Source organism: Coloeus monedula, assembly GCF_965178545.1.
Source record: "Coloeus monedula genome assembly, chromosome: 16".
Taxonomy (NCBI): domain Eukaryota; kingdom Metazoa; phylum Chordata; class Aves; order Passeriformes; family Corvidae; genus Coloeus; species Coloeus monedula.
In genome coordinates, this window is record NC_138796.1 from 1,132,208 (window position 1) to 1,145,541 (window position 13,334).

Consider the following 13,334-nt stretch of genomic DNA (forward strand, 5'->3'; position numbering starts at 1 on the left):
TTTGAGCACTCAGCAGTTAACCTCTCCTTGTATCTTCTGAGAACCAGATAAAGTTAGGACAGAACATTTCTGCTTGTGGAAATCCTTCTCTTAGGCCTGTGCTCTGTGCCATCCACAGTGTCACACTTCGTCTTGGATAAATGGTCCTATAAAGTCTCCAGAGGTTTCTTTATAGCATCTTCCAGTTCCTGAAGCAGCTACAGGAGAGCTGGAGAGGGACTTTTTGCAAGGGCATGGAGTGATTGGACGACCTCTGATTGTTTTTCTACTTAAATGACCCTATGTTTCTACATAAATGCTATTCTTTTCTTTTCCCTAAAGAAGTAAGACTGAGAGAAGAAACTGATTTCGTGCTCGCCCTTAAATGTTAGAATTTTATTTTTTTTTAAATATTTCTTCCCAAACTAGAAGTATTTTGTTTGTTTGAAAAATGTTTGGATTTTGGTTTGTGAGTTGTTGTCTGGTGTTGGTTTTTTTTTTAAACTCCTTTGCATTCCTCTGTGCCAGACAGCTAGAGCTAGTTGCAAACTAGACATTTTCATGGAGAGAGAATCACTCTATTCGCTCACTAAACAACCTCTTCTAATGAATAAACTATTCAAACATTTCTCATTGCTGAGCTGTAGAGGTCAAACTGATACTGACTCCCTGCATGGCCTGGGATAAGTCATTATCTCCCTCTCCTTTCTCTACAAACCCTGACTGTTAAATACTTCCTCCCAGAAGAGGTGTGAGAAACAATTAGCTCATGCTGATAAAAAGTTTTGAATACAAAATGTGGTTGATAGGTGCTAAAAGATGCTCCCATCAGTCATCATTAGTGATGCTGTCATTTCCCAGCCTCTGATTTTTGGTTAGGTGTTCCACCAGGGGAAAGGAAACGGGACAGACTCGAAAAGTCTATCAGTATTTTTACTTCTGTCTTCAGACGTTTTAATAACAATTCATCATCGATTTTATCTGCTACTGATCACTTCTGCAAACAGATATTTCTGTGTCCATGGGTCTAAAAATTGTGTCCCCCACAAGTTTCCACGGTTGGAGCAAAGCCAGCTCAACCTCACCCACCTCTGATGCAGACAAATATTTTACATGATCTATTCCTTTTCCTTTATATGATAGGTTTTGAATGTTGCAACATTATGGGCTGTGTATTTATCTAAGAGCATCGAGAGGAGGAACGTGGTGGGTAAGAGCTGACACCAGAGCCTGGCTCTGACCCTCCCAGGGAGGGTTCAAATGTGTGGAACCAAAAACAAAACAAAAAACAAGCTCAGGCTGTAGTCAGGTGGTGCTTTCTGCAGAGAACGAAGCAGTTCTGGGATACCAAACTGTGATTGTTAATCACAAAGAGTGAAGGAAAGCATTGAAGGACCTGCTTTTGCTCCGTTGAAACCTGTGTCTGTTTTCTCATGGATATTTAATGGTGTCAGGGTGAAGTGTCTGGTTAATCACTGCTCACAAACCTGTGTAAAACCTCGCTGCTCCATCTGAGATAGGGCTTGGACTGTGGCCCAGTGAGCAAGAGATGCCAGTGCAGGTGACCCCAGAGGCCTCTCAGCTTCTGTCTGCTGTGAGCCCCAACACAGGGATTTTCTGCAGTGTGTTGGATTGTAATTGATCTATGTTTTCGTGTAAGAAATGCTCGTAATGCATGGGATGTGGCTGTTCCAGTAAGATGAGTGTAATTTTTCTCCCCATTTGTAGGACGGCTATTTTTCCCACCGACCGAAAGAGAAAATGCGAACAGACAGCAATAATGAAAATTCGGTCCCCAAGGACTTTGAAACTATTGATAACAGTAACTTTGCTCCCAGGACTCAGAGGCAAAAACACCAGTCTGAGCTGGTGAAAAAACCCCTTAGCAAACAAAAGGAGCACTTGAGAAAGAAACTGGAAGAGGAAAAGATGAAGGAGAACTTGCTGCTGGGGAAGAACTCCAATGAGGCGGTGCAGGTCAGCGATCACCCTGGGAAAAACAGCAGCGTCAGCAACAATCTGAAGGACATTGACAGGTCTCCCAAACAGCATCTTTTAAAAAAAGTGGAGAACAGTTCCCCTGAGCTGAAGTACGACCAGCCAGCCAGGTGTGAGGTGACGGGCAAGGAGGCCGTGTCAGCCATGTCCCGGGCCAAGTCCAAGCAGTGTCGCCAGGAGATCGCGGATGTTTACTGCCAGCACAAGCTCGGGAAGCTGATGCCGGAGCAGGTGACGCGTTTCTGTGCCCTGGAGGGTAAGTTGGGAGATGGAGAAGGAGAAATGCTGTGCTGGGGGAAGCATTCTGTGCAGTTGGAATGGCCTCCTGATGGCAAAAACGGCTTTACTGCAGGAATGTGTAATGGACTCAGTCTGTGAAAACAAGGGAGGCTTTGAGGGTGTTTTTAACAGGGAATTATATGGATGTCTCAAGATCCTTGGTGGGTTCCTGTAGAATTCATTTCCACCAGATTTTTATTGCACAATGGGATCTAGGTATTCAGATGCTACTCCTGTTCTTTTAGTTCTGAATCTATGGACACCGAGAAGTGTAGTCAAAATCTTGTTATGCTGTGCAGGAATTGTGTGCTTTTGGTAATCAGAGAACAGCCAGTGTGAATTTTGGAGCTTTGTGCTAACCAATAGATGAGTGGCATTGCTGTTATGGCCATATGGCTATTTTCCTGTCACAGTGGAGTCCTAAGCATTTTGATAAGCCAGGTAATAATCAGAAGTATAGTAAAAAAAATTCCAAAAGCACGGGGAAAATCCAATTTTGTGGCTGACTTCTATTTTTAATGTTCTTGAATCAGCAAAAGTTATTTTTAAAATCACTGCTGGAGAGTCAGTTACCTCTGCTGGCCTAAGCCAAGCTTTGATTTGTTGTTTTGGTGTCTCCATGTCCTCAGATCACGAGTTACCTCTCAGCTTGCTGTCAGCTTGCATGTCCGAGCTGACCTTTTTCTACTTTTCAAAGAGTGCTTCATGTGCCACCATTCATCCAGCTGTAAGCTCTCTGTAAAGTGCCTTTTAAAAAAAAGTAGCATTGATCGGTTGATCAAAGTGGGTATCGATCAAGGAGCAGCGTTACCCACAGCAGCATTTGTTTATACAACAGCCCAGAGTCCCCACCCCATAACTGGCACTTCCAGCCCCTGCACAGAAGGATATGCCATGTCTTTGTCCAAGCTGAAAGTACAGAGGGAATTTATAAACTAGGGAATAGGTCTTGCTTTGAGACTGTAGAATAAACATGGGGATCCATGGGAACCAGGGGGTGTTTAGGTCCTTTCATTGAGAACATCCTCTGATGGCTTGTTTGCTGCATCATCACAAAGCAGTGGTTAGGGTGATTTCAGTGTGGTAGAGAGAAGGATAGTGTTGCTGTTTCTGAGATTAGGAGGTTAAATTCCCTGTACAGACAGTGAAAAAGAGGAGCTGCCCCAGAGAATGTATCTAAAAAAGCACATCTCCCTGTAACAGGATTCATAGGCTTTTAATTTAGAGAGGGTGCATCTTGCCAGGATGAATAGTCTGAGCACCCCCATTCCCCACCCCAGCGCATCTGTGACTGCTTTGTTTTGGTTTTTTGCCATGTCTCTTTTGGTGTTTTTTCTCCCTTTCTTATCATGGTAATACTCCAAATTGTTAAGCTGGGTGGGCAGGCACTGTGGACAGAGAATTAATGGAGCAGGCAGAAGACATGGTGTTCAGTGGGAAGAAGGGAAGAGGGACAGTAAAGGCAGCACAAGTTGGAGGGAAGATAAGAGAACAGTAGAGAGTCAATAACTGAGCAGAAGCAGACATCAGTGACAGGATGAGCATCAGCGAGTACTGCTGGGCACTGCTGAGGTGCCACTGGTGGAATCCACTGTGGTAAGCTTGTCCTTGCTATTCCCTCCCTCTCCTTCCCTCTTCTTCCCTCAGGGCAGGGCAGTCAGCTCCGCTCTGTGAGAAAGCTGAGGGAGGTCAGCACCTTGCAGACACTGTCCTACACTTTTGGGATCAGGGCCGTGTCTTAGTAATGGGATCAGTGCTGCAAATCTTGCGTAGGTAAGTGGATCCCATACACAAATATGCAAGGGGTATCCTGGCCCGAGCTGGAAGGTGTAGTGCCATTAGTGTGGGCAGACACTGCAGCTGTGCAATTTTGTACACACCTCTGATTCCATGCCCTGCTTGGTAATCTGTCTCCCAGGGATGCAGGGTGAGTTTCCAGAAGTTTTAAACAACTGCCGTCCTTAAAAACAGGTTTCTCAAGAAATATTTATTGCTTCTTTTTTAAATACAGGATTTCTCTTATGCCCTGCAGTCAGGATAACAGTGTGGTCTTAGAACATTTTACACTTGAAGCCTTTCAGCATGTATGTACCTTGCACATTGGTATAAATGCTTCCATCATAATGTCATAGCAAAATTCTCAGGAAAACTGGGAGCTACAAATATGACTAGAAAAATGAAGAAATTGTCTAAATATGATATATTTATAAAAAAACTCACGTGGTATGGATATATACCACATTTAAAAAATTAGGTGTAAAAGAACTGTGTCTAAAATTTTTAGGTTTTCTAAAGCTAGAGTTTAATTTAGTTTTTTGAGTGGTGACACTTGTTTAAAAAGAATAATTGAGAGACATGTTAACCTAGCCAGATGGATACACCTGGAAAATGTTGACTTTTCTTTGCCTCAAGGTTATTTCCTCCTGCCCATGCTGACAGCTGAAGTTAACCACTTCAACTGCCAGATTTCCTTGGCAGCAGCTCTGGACATCCTGTGTTCCATACGAGGTTGCTCTGGGGCAGATTTGGGAGCTTTGCTGTGGGGAAGTGGCAGTGCAGCAGCGTTTGGCATGGGACACGAGCCGCTCATGCAGGAAGCACCGATGCACAAGGAGACGGGGTCACCAAACCTACAGAGGAGATCCAGACCCTGAAGTCATTTCCCAAATGTTTGAATACAGAGCTGTCAAGACAGACAAGGGGGAATCCCAAAACTGAAAGCTCCCAGTGCCTACTGGGAGGCCTTATATGTGTATAATTTGGTAGGTCCCTTGAATTTTATAGCCCTTGATAAAGATACATGGTCTGAGTTTCAGTGTGTTGTGGTCCCAGATCTCTCCTCCTGCTGTAGAACATAAACACTGCTGTTCTTCACTCCCAGAGTGACTCCATCCCTCATGAAAGGTGACTTCATTAACTCTGGAGGTCCTTGGGAGGAGTTGAGCTTGGTTAGATGTTTGTGAAGTACTGGACATCAGCTTTTGAGGATGTAAGACACCCCATTGTTAGGATTGCTGGTAGGGGGAGATGTGGGTAGAGGCCTTGGCACTTTATATATGAAAAAAGTGGTCTGGTGTTTTTTAGCAGCAGTCAGACGTCTGGGGTCTGAGTCTGTGTATTCAGCATGTGTGTGTTGTTCCTTTCCATTTGCTTTGAACAAAGGTTTCCTGTCTGTTTCCAGCAAAATTGTGAAGTATAAATATTTATGTATTGGAGCAGCACATTCATCCATTATCCCAGCATATAAACGTGTTCCCAGTGCTGTGGTTTCCATTGAGATGTCATCCAGTGTTTAATCCCCTTGGATCTTGTCTTAGCTGATCAAAACCATGATGTTGCTAAGTGTAGCTATCAATCATGGACAGGACTCCATCCAGCTGGATTGTCATAAATGTTAAGTGATACATTCACTTCAGTGGTTATCAATGAGAACAGGATCATACAAGCCGTTTATTTTTTAGGTATTTTATTGTTTCCAGAAGCAGCAGGCAAAGGAAGTTGATTATAAGGATCTTCAGTGATAACAGAAAGGATTGTTAGAACCAAGAGCGTGGTGTCCCCAGTCTGACGTGCAGGTGTTGTTTCCGTGAGGGCTGCAGTCCCTCTAAGGGCATTGCTGCTGAAGCAGTGGAACAGGACATGGCACCTTCACCAGTTACCTGACTTGCAGAGCAGGTGAGCTGGCATTTCCCTGCAAGCTGCTCCTAAAAACATGGCACAAATGCTATGGCACAGGAGATGGCTGTCAAAGGCTTTAGGTGCAGCCTTACCCAGTCACGGCTGAGATCAGGGCAATGGGCAGCTTGCAAATCCTTCACTCACAAGGGAATGCTGGCCTTCGTAGAAGTGTGTTCTGGGGAAAATGCATTCAGCAAATGTAAGAGGGGAAGTGTAGGTTCAGCACAAGGTTGGATGAGGAAATAGCAAATCCAGTCCTGTGCAGGTGGAGGAGAAGATACAGGGAGACGTCCTTTGGGGAGTTCCTTTCTTCTCAGGGGATCAGCAACCTGTGGACAATGTGGCAGATGTTTCCTTGCTGGGGCCATGTCTGGCCTAGTGCTGTACAGGCCAGACTACAGACACCGATTCTCCTGGTGTGCCAGACTGTCTTCTGCTCACCAAAGCTGTCAGTGGATGTGGAACAGCTGCCTCTCTTCTTTGTCCATCATCATGCGTGGTCCTCCTCTGGTGCAGAGGTACTGGGAAGAAGCAGAAGTTTAAAAGAGAATTCTTGGCTCTAAAATACCCATCACTCTGTACCTAGACAAAATCCCCTTGGACAGATCCCGAGTGACCTGACCTGTGCCACGTTACCCCTGCAGAATCCACTGTTACTGTGGGCAGGAGCACAGTCCCAGAGCGGCCCCTGTGACCCTGCCCCTGCCCAACAGCAATGGGCAGCAGTGCAATTGCAATTGCACCACTCCACATTTCAACATGATACTGAAGTTGTGATTTCTGCTTACTGTCCTCCTCCTGAGATGGAAAAAGCCCAGCTGCTGGCCCAGTGGCTGGGTTCCATCCCCGAGTTCTCTGGTTTTCCCTTCCATGTGGACCATGGCAGTTTGCAGCTCTGCACCCCTTGCCTTGGAGGGTTGCTGGATGGACACAGAGCACAATTCCTGCTTGGTCATTGCCACCAGGTCCAGGAGTCATTGCAGGCAACATCCCAGGTGGTATCTGCACCAGGCCTCCTCTGGGCCAGCCTCTCTCACCTGCCATATTCCCAGGGCAGACTCTGGCCTAGTCCTTACCATTAATTACCCAACTGGGTTTATTCTTGACCCAGACCTGTGGCTCTAGATAGACCAAAGGTACATAGCAGGGTTTTTTGAGAAGTGTCTTCTAAGATGTAGTTCTAACAAATGAAAAGTCCACTGGAAAGCAAAGAGCCTCAAGTGATCCTGATTTATTTTCCCTGGGCTTTTCTGTTGTCTTTTCTTAGTTTTTCAATCAAAGTTAGTAGTTTTCCGCTACCTTCATCCCTGTGGGGTAAACCCAACTTATAATAAAGTAGGAAAATAATCAAGCTGCCCTCATTCAAAATCATTTATCAGCACTGAAAGAGCTTTTTCCAGATCAGACTGCCTTCTCCCTGGTTGCTTATTGATAATGCTGCTCTGGCACACTGAAGCAAGTGCTTTCAGCTTCTTAGAGGCTGCTGGGAAGAAAATTTCCCATTTTATTTTAGAAAACACAACCTGTTGGTTTTCAAACTGAGAGAAAAGTGCTCTGGAGCTCTGCTTACCGAATAACACACAGGTAATAGCAATCTGAATGTCTACAATGTTTTTATCTGACAGCTTCAAAGCACTCAGCAGAAAGAGGTGTGATTTGCAGGAAGGGAGAGGATAAGCCACTAAGATGCCAAATACTTGTGGGGTGGAGCAGAGCTGTTCTTCAAGGCATGGAAATGAAAGCATCCTCTACAGAATTTTAAAAGCATGGGAGCTGTAACGAAGCAAATAGAGGATTTCATCTGCTCAATATGCATGTGTGTGCACACAGTGACATATAAATGCGTGGTTTGTTTAGCTTTTAAGGTTTTGGCAGTGCATTTTTGGACTCACTGGGTTTGATCTACAGATCATTGAACCCCAGATTTATCTTTTTCTGCTGGTTTCAGGATTCCAAATGGCATTGGCTGCTGCTCTTTCCTGTGTGTTTAATCTGTTAGTGTGACAGAATCACTGTGGTGAGCTATACACGGTTTAAGGAGCATGTAAGAGCCACTGCACATGCAGCCCAGACAGCATTTTAATTTGCTGCACCACAGATGACTCTGGTTGCAGTAAATTTACTGTGAGTAGACTAATTGTAAAATAACCCTAATTGAGTAGTTATCAGCAAACAACATCCTGTGGAACAAAACTGCTTACAATTAATAGCATTTAAGCCATGCCCTGGTATTCTGCAGAACGCTAGGATGTAATTACACCATGTACAGAGATTGTGTTGTGTTCTGGAAACCGTGTTTCCAGCACTGCTTTCATTATAAAGGGCCATTTCAAGATTCAGTACTTCCATTTTAGGCGAAATGAATTTATGAAATAAATGATGTGTCTCTCCCCTTACGTGTGTGAAGCAGAACCAACTCTAATAAAATCAGTGAAGCTGTGGCACTGTCAGGAGAAAAATGAGATCTCAGGAAGAGTGTATGTTGCCAGTGATTCTCAGATTAACTTTTATTATGGCCACATGTGCAAGTTTGGATAGTTAAAAGTGGGGTGTAAGGAATGAAAAGTTACTCTGTTGTTCTGGCTGAAGATGGGCCCTTCTTCATGGCATGGATGGGGAATGCAGTCTCTGTCCCATTTAAGTGATGGCAGTGTGTGTCAGTGCCCAAAGGGCACACAAGCCCCTGTCAGCAGTCTGGAGGTGCAGGCAGCCCCTGGCTTGCTCTTGGGTCACTCTGGTCATTTGGGGACTGATGAGGCAACCCAGGTGTAAGAGCTGACAAAACACTCACCCCTGCTCACAGCTGATCTGTTCCCTGGGCAGAGGGCCAAATGGATGAATTATCCTTAGAAACTGGATCTGGCCAGTGGGTCAGAAACTGGACAAGTTTCTTTACCAAAGGAAGATGTGTGTACATCTTGTAAGGGAACTGGAATTGCTAGAAATGTCCTTGTGGCATCCCAAAGTAGGGTGACACTGTTTTGCCACCTCCCTGCATCTCTGGGGACAGCTGCACTGTAGAAAACAGGGGACTGGTGTTTCTCAGGGATGTGTGAGATTGTGGCATTGCAGAGCTGAGGGCTTCTTCCTCCAAAAATAAAGCTGTGATGAGCACAGGCTGGCTCTGTCAGTGCTGTCTTGCATAGACAGCTTTGGTTTTAGAAGAAATTCAGTGAGGGGAAAGCTGTTGGGTGTCTGTGCCAATTAATCCTTTCATTTAAATACAGACAGCTCCTGTCTAGATCATCTGCAAGTTTAGAAGTGGGAGAATGAAATCAGCCTGATGTTCCTCTTGTTTTTTTCTCCTGATGCTACTGTCTGGTCATGTTTCTCCACGTTGGACCTGTCTGATCACCTGTGGGTCTGGAGGCTGCAGACTTGGTCCCTGAGAGCAGACTTGCAGAAATCATCTGGCACATGGCATCTCAAGGAAATGCTGGGTGCAGTTCATGACACAAGGAGTGGGGGGCAGAAGGGATGGAAAATTTATGGTCAGCAAGTCCTAGTTCTCACCAAGCCTCTGTTTTGGAAAATGTTATCGTTTCATGGAGCATTAAAGGGGGAACGTGGGCCAAGCGTGGGAGAGGATAATGGCTGAGTATGTCCTTGCTGCAAACCTCCTGGGAGGAGAGCGTGAGCGTAGCAGAAGCTGAGTGAATATTTTGATAAAGATTACTGTGTATGTAGAGAGATGGAAGAAAAGTACTTAAGTACTTGTTAATGTTTCCCAGTGATCCTGAAATGTGTGGACAGAGCATTGGTGGGGAAAGTCAAATACAACTATGGCTAAAGAAAATTGTTGGTACGAAGCTGTGAGCTGGGGGCAGTGGGGAGAAGAATCAGGAGGGCCAAGAAACCCAAACCAAAACAGAAACAGCAAAGCCAACCTCCCCCTGTACAGGGAAAACTTGAGCCCTACTCCTTTTCATACCTAATGTTTTTCATATTAAATGGTTGTTGGACCTCTGGAGTGGACTCATTATGATGATTTTGGTAGACAGACCCTGGACAGGAAACATGGCATCTAATTATCTTAATTTTATTCAATGTTAAGCAAGCAGCTGTGTACATTAGTGCTGGACGGAGCTTGAGCTGGCTGCACAACACCTTTAATGTTATTCTTTCCTAATTTGACATTGCAGCCATAACAAAACTGTGTTGGGGTGTCAGTGTAACAGACTAACTGTAAGCAGGCAGCTTTTAGATTTGCTGTTCGTTTTAAGCCTAAAATGCCATCAAGGACAAAGGAGCACAGATCCAGCTTTGTCTTTCTAACCATTGCACTTCTCCAAATACCATTACGTAGCAAATTCTCAGTTTTCACAGGAATCTGCAGCTGATGAGCTGTTATTTTGAGAATGGGGAAGTGCCATGTTCCAGAAATGCCATGCTAGCTGCAGCTCGAGGCTGCCATGGTTTAGTTTGAAGCCAGTGGCACTGACTGTATTACTTTAAAATAATTGGGGGGGAAATTACTGACATTCAGTTTCTTCCTCCTGAGCCAAGGCAAAGAATTTTCCTCTTTTGTGGCTTCTAGAAACAATACCTTAAATATATACAGAGTTTGTTACAGTATTAAAAATACAATTAAAGGGAATGCACCCTGTTTCAGGAAGGTTTTTGAAAGGGTACATTTCTTTGATGTATTTTGGGAGTCACTGAGCTTTATGAGACCACTGGTTTGTAATGTCTTCCCCTGGAAATGAGGAAGAGTTGTTTAAGAGATCTAACTCTGAATTAAAATGCCAGCAATCTAGGCACGAATCCAATCTTACAGGCCATTATTGCCATTTTAAGATTCCATACCATAATTTACTTGTTTCTGTTGCAAATATTTCTTATGCAGAAGGTAGTTTTAAAACATCCGTCTTTTTTCTCCGTGGGTAATCATGACTTCTATAGAAAAACTGAATGACAAGAATCTGTAGCTGAGCAACCTTGAAAAAGATTTTGAAATTGCTCATTGTATATTTAGTCTTCCAAGTAAATGCTTGTCTTTGATAGTTTGAGAGCGTGTTAGAAGTGAATAGCCCTGATTTGCTGCTCACACTATTTTAATATCCACGGTACCTCACGGATGTATCATTTAGTTGTGTCAAATAAGTTACTCCTGATTGGCACCTTTGTAAGGAGGAACAGAGCTCCCACCTCCCAGTCCCTGCTGCTGTCACCAACAGGCTCAGCTGAATGCGCAGTAAAGTCTGAAGCATTTTACAGTTTTACTCGAAAATAAGATATTGCTTTAAAGTCCTGGCCCTACTGAAAGGCCCATGGCAAAAGTTCATCATTTTTCCTCTCTAGTTTTCTCACCATCCTCCAGGGAGGCCAAAGAATTTTTCAGTCCTTTCTCCTAGAGCTTGTGGCAGCTGAATGACCTCTGCCATCTCTTGTGTTCAGTGCTCACCCATCTGTCTTCATCCATGGATGTTACTGTAAAAATGGTGGAAGATTTAAGCCAAAAAGCAAAATTACACTGCAGGAAAATCATTATCTGATACCTTGAACTCTGTGGTTTCTCAAAAACAATTTGAATAGCAGTTGTATGTGCTTTCAAATTGGGAAATTGGTAGGATTTATTCTGCAGGACTGAATTGCTCGTTGCCTTTTAAAACAGAATTTCTCAATATTGTTCTTCTCATGATGCAACCCAGTATTCTGCAGATAGTGCTGTCAGGAGAGAATTGACCATGTTCCCCTTCCACATCACCATCTCCTGGGCTGCTACAACTTTTCTGGGTGCTGAAGACTTTGAAGAAAGATCCTTCTACTTCCTAATGATGTCCTTTGTCTAGACTAAGGAGCGTGGGTGCATTTGGGTTGTCAGTGGGTGGTACATGTTAAGCTCTTCATTAAGCTTATAAAGGCCTGGTTCAGACATGGGTTCAGGTTCCCTGTTCACCATCAGCAGATGCACACTGTTCGTGTTGTGGAGGGAGCGTGTTGTTCTCCACAGGCAATGAAATTCAGTGCCAACTTCAACCTCACACATTTTCATTAACAGCGGTTTGGATACTGCCTTTGAGTTATGCCAAAAGCCTGTGAATCAACAGCTTTTATTGAGACACCACTCTCCTTACTTTACATTGTTCCCTACTACCATGGCAAATGAAGGTCCTTGCAGGAGATCACCCTCCTGGCCTCTGTAATGCTGATGGTTTGTGATTTGGAACATAAAATCTTTATGACGCTGTACCTGTATCACATCTTTGTGTGAATCAGCTTGAAGAAGTTATGAGCTGCAGAGCTCATTTCCCACTTTCTTGCCATTTCCTCCATCTTGTGTTTGCTTACTTTAATGACCAGCAGTCCTTCAGGCATGTTCACAGGATAGCCTGTGTTGGAAGGGATGCACAAGGGTCGTTGAATCCAACCCCAAGAATGCCACCCTGTGCCTGAGAGCATTGTCCAAACACTCCCTGAGCTCTGCCAGCCTTGGAGCCCTGACCACCTGCCTGGGGAGCCTGCTCCAGTGCCCAACCACCCTCGGGGTGAAGAACCTTTTCCTAATATCCAACCTAAACCTCCCCCAATAGTCTGCAACAGTTGTAGGTCCACCAAAAAAACCTGTCAATCAAAAGGATCTTCTGCAAATCTCATTGGAAACCTCACTACTCAGCTGAAGTTCAGGGCAGCCCTCGGTGTAACTAGAATTGTATCATTCTCTTTGTTGCAAGGTGATTGTGTCTCTTTTTGGAAACTTCCTTGCCCATACTAATGGCAGTGTTTTGTTGAAGTCTTGGTTAATTTCTGTAACTCATTAAAAGTTGTAAGAGAAACACTTCGCTGGTGAGAATGCAGCATTGCTGGTGACTGGCTGTAAACAGCAGCTTAAGCAGTCTGGCTGCTTACTCACCTGTGGTTTTAATTGCAAATGAAGGCTTCCAGCCAGCCAATGGATATTGCTGTGCAGCGGAGCATTGCAAACCCTGCTACTCTCAGACTGAAAGCTCTGTGTGTGCCTTGTGTTACTGTGCTGCATAATAGTGTGGAGCTCGACAGTAGTATGACTAACCAGAACCATCCATTTTCATGTTCTTCATCTATTTGTGGGCTGTGATTCATTCTGGGCAATTTACTGAATAGTAGAGAGGAAAAGGGAAGTTCAAAAGAGAAATTTACTGCAATATATATTTTACCCATTTGTACTTTCTCTTTTGCATGGGACTGAGGTGGAGCTGCTCTGGAAGAATTTCACTGTGATGCTCTGAGCCGCTTTGGGGATCTATCCCCAAGTCATTCTCTCTGTCTGAGAGTCACTTCCTTTGGTTATTATTCAAAGCATGTGAGGAATATACCCCTGTACAGAAGGGAAAGCTGGACAGAGAACCCAGCCTGGCTCATTTGGCCACCGGGGCAGAGAAACAAATGGCTGAGGACAGGTGTGGTTGAGATTAACTGGG

The 13,334-nt window shown here is 44.4% G+C and overlaps 1 protein-coding gene across 1 annotated transcript in view; it reads left to right on the forward strand.

The window, feature by feature from the left end:
* Window positions 1-13,334, forward strand: part of XYLT1 (xylosyltransferase 1) — a gene marked incomplete at both ends in the record, with an annotated part of 162,060 nt that overhangs the window by 75,551 nt on the left and 73,175 nt on the right. Inside the window, one exon of the mRNA XM_082292544.1 lies at window positions 1,708-2,233. Within this exon, the coding sequence (XP_082148670.1) occupies window positions 1,708-2,233 (526 nt within the window). The remainder of the gene's footprint in view (window positions 1-1,707; window positions 2,234-13,334) is intronic.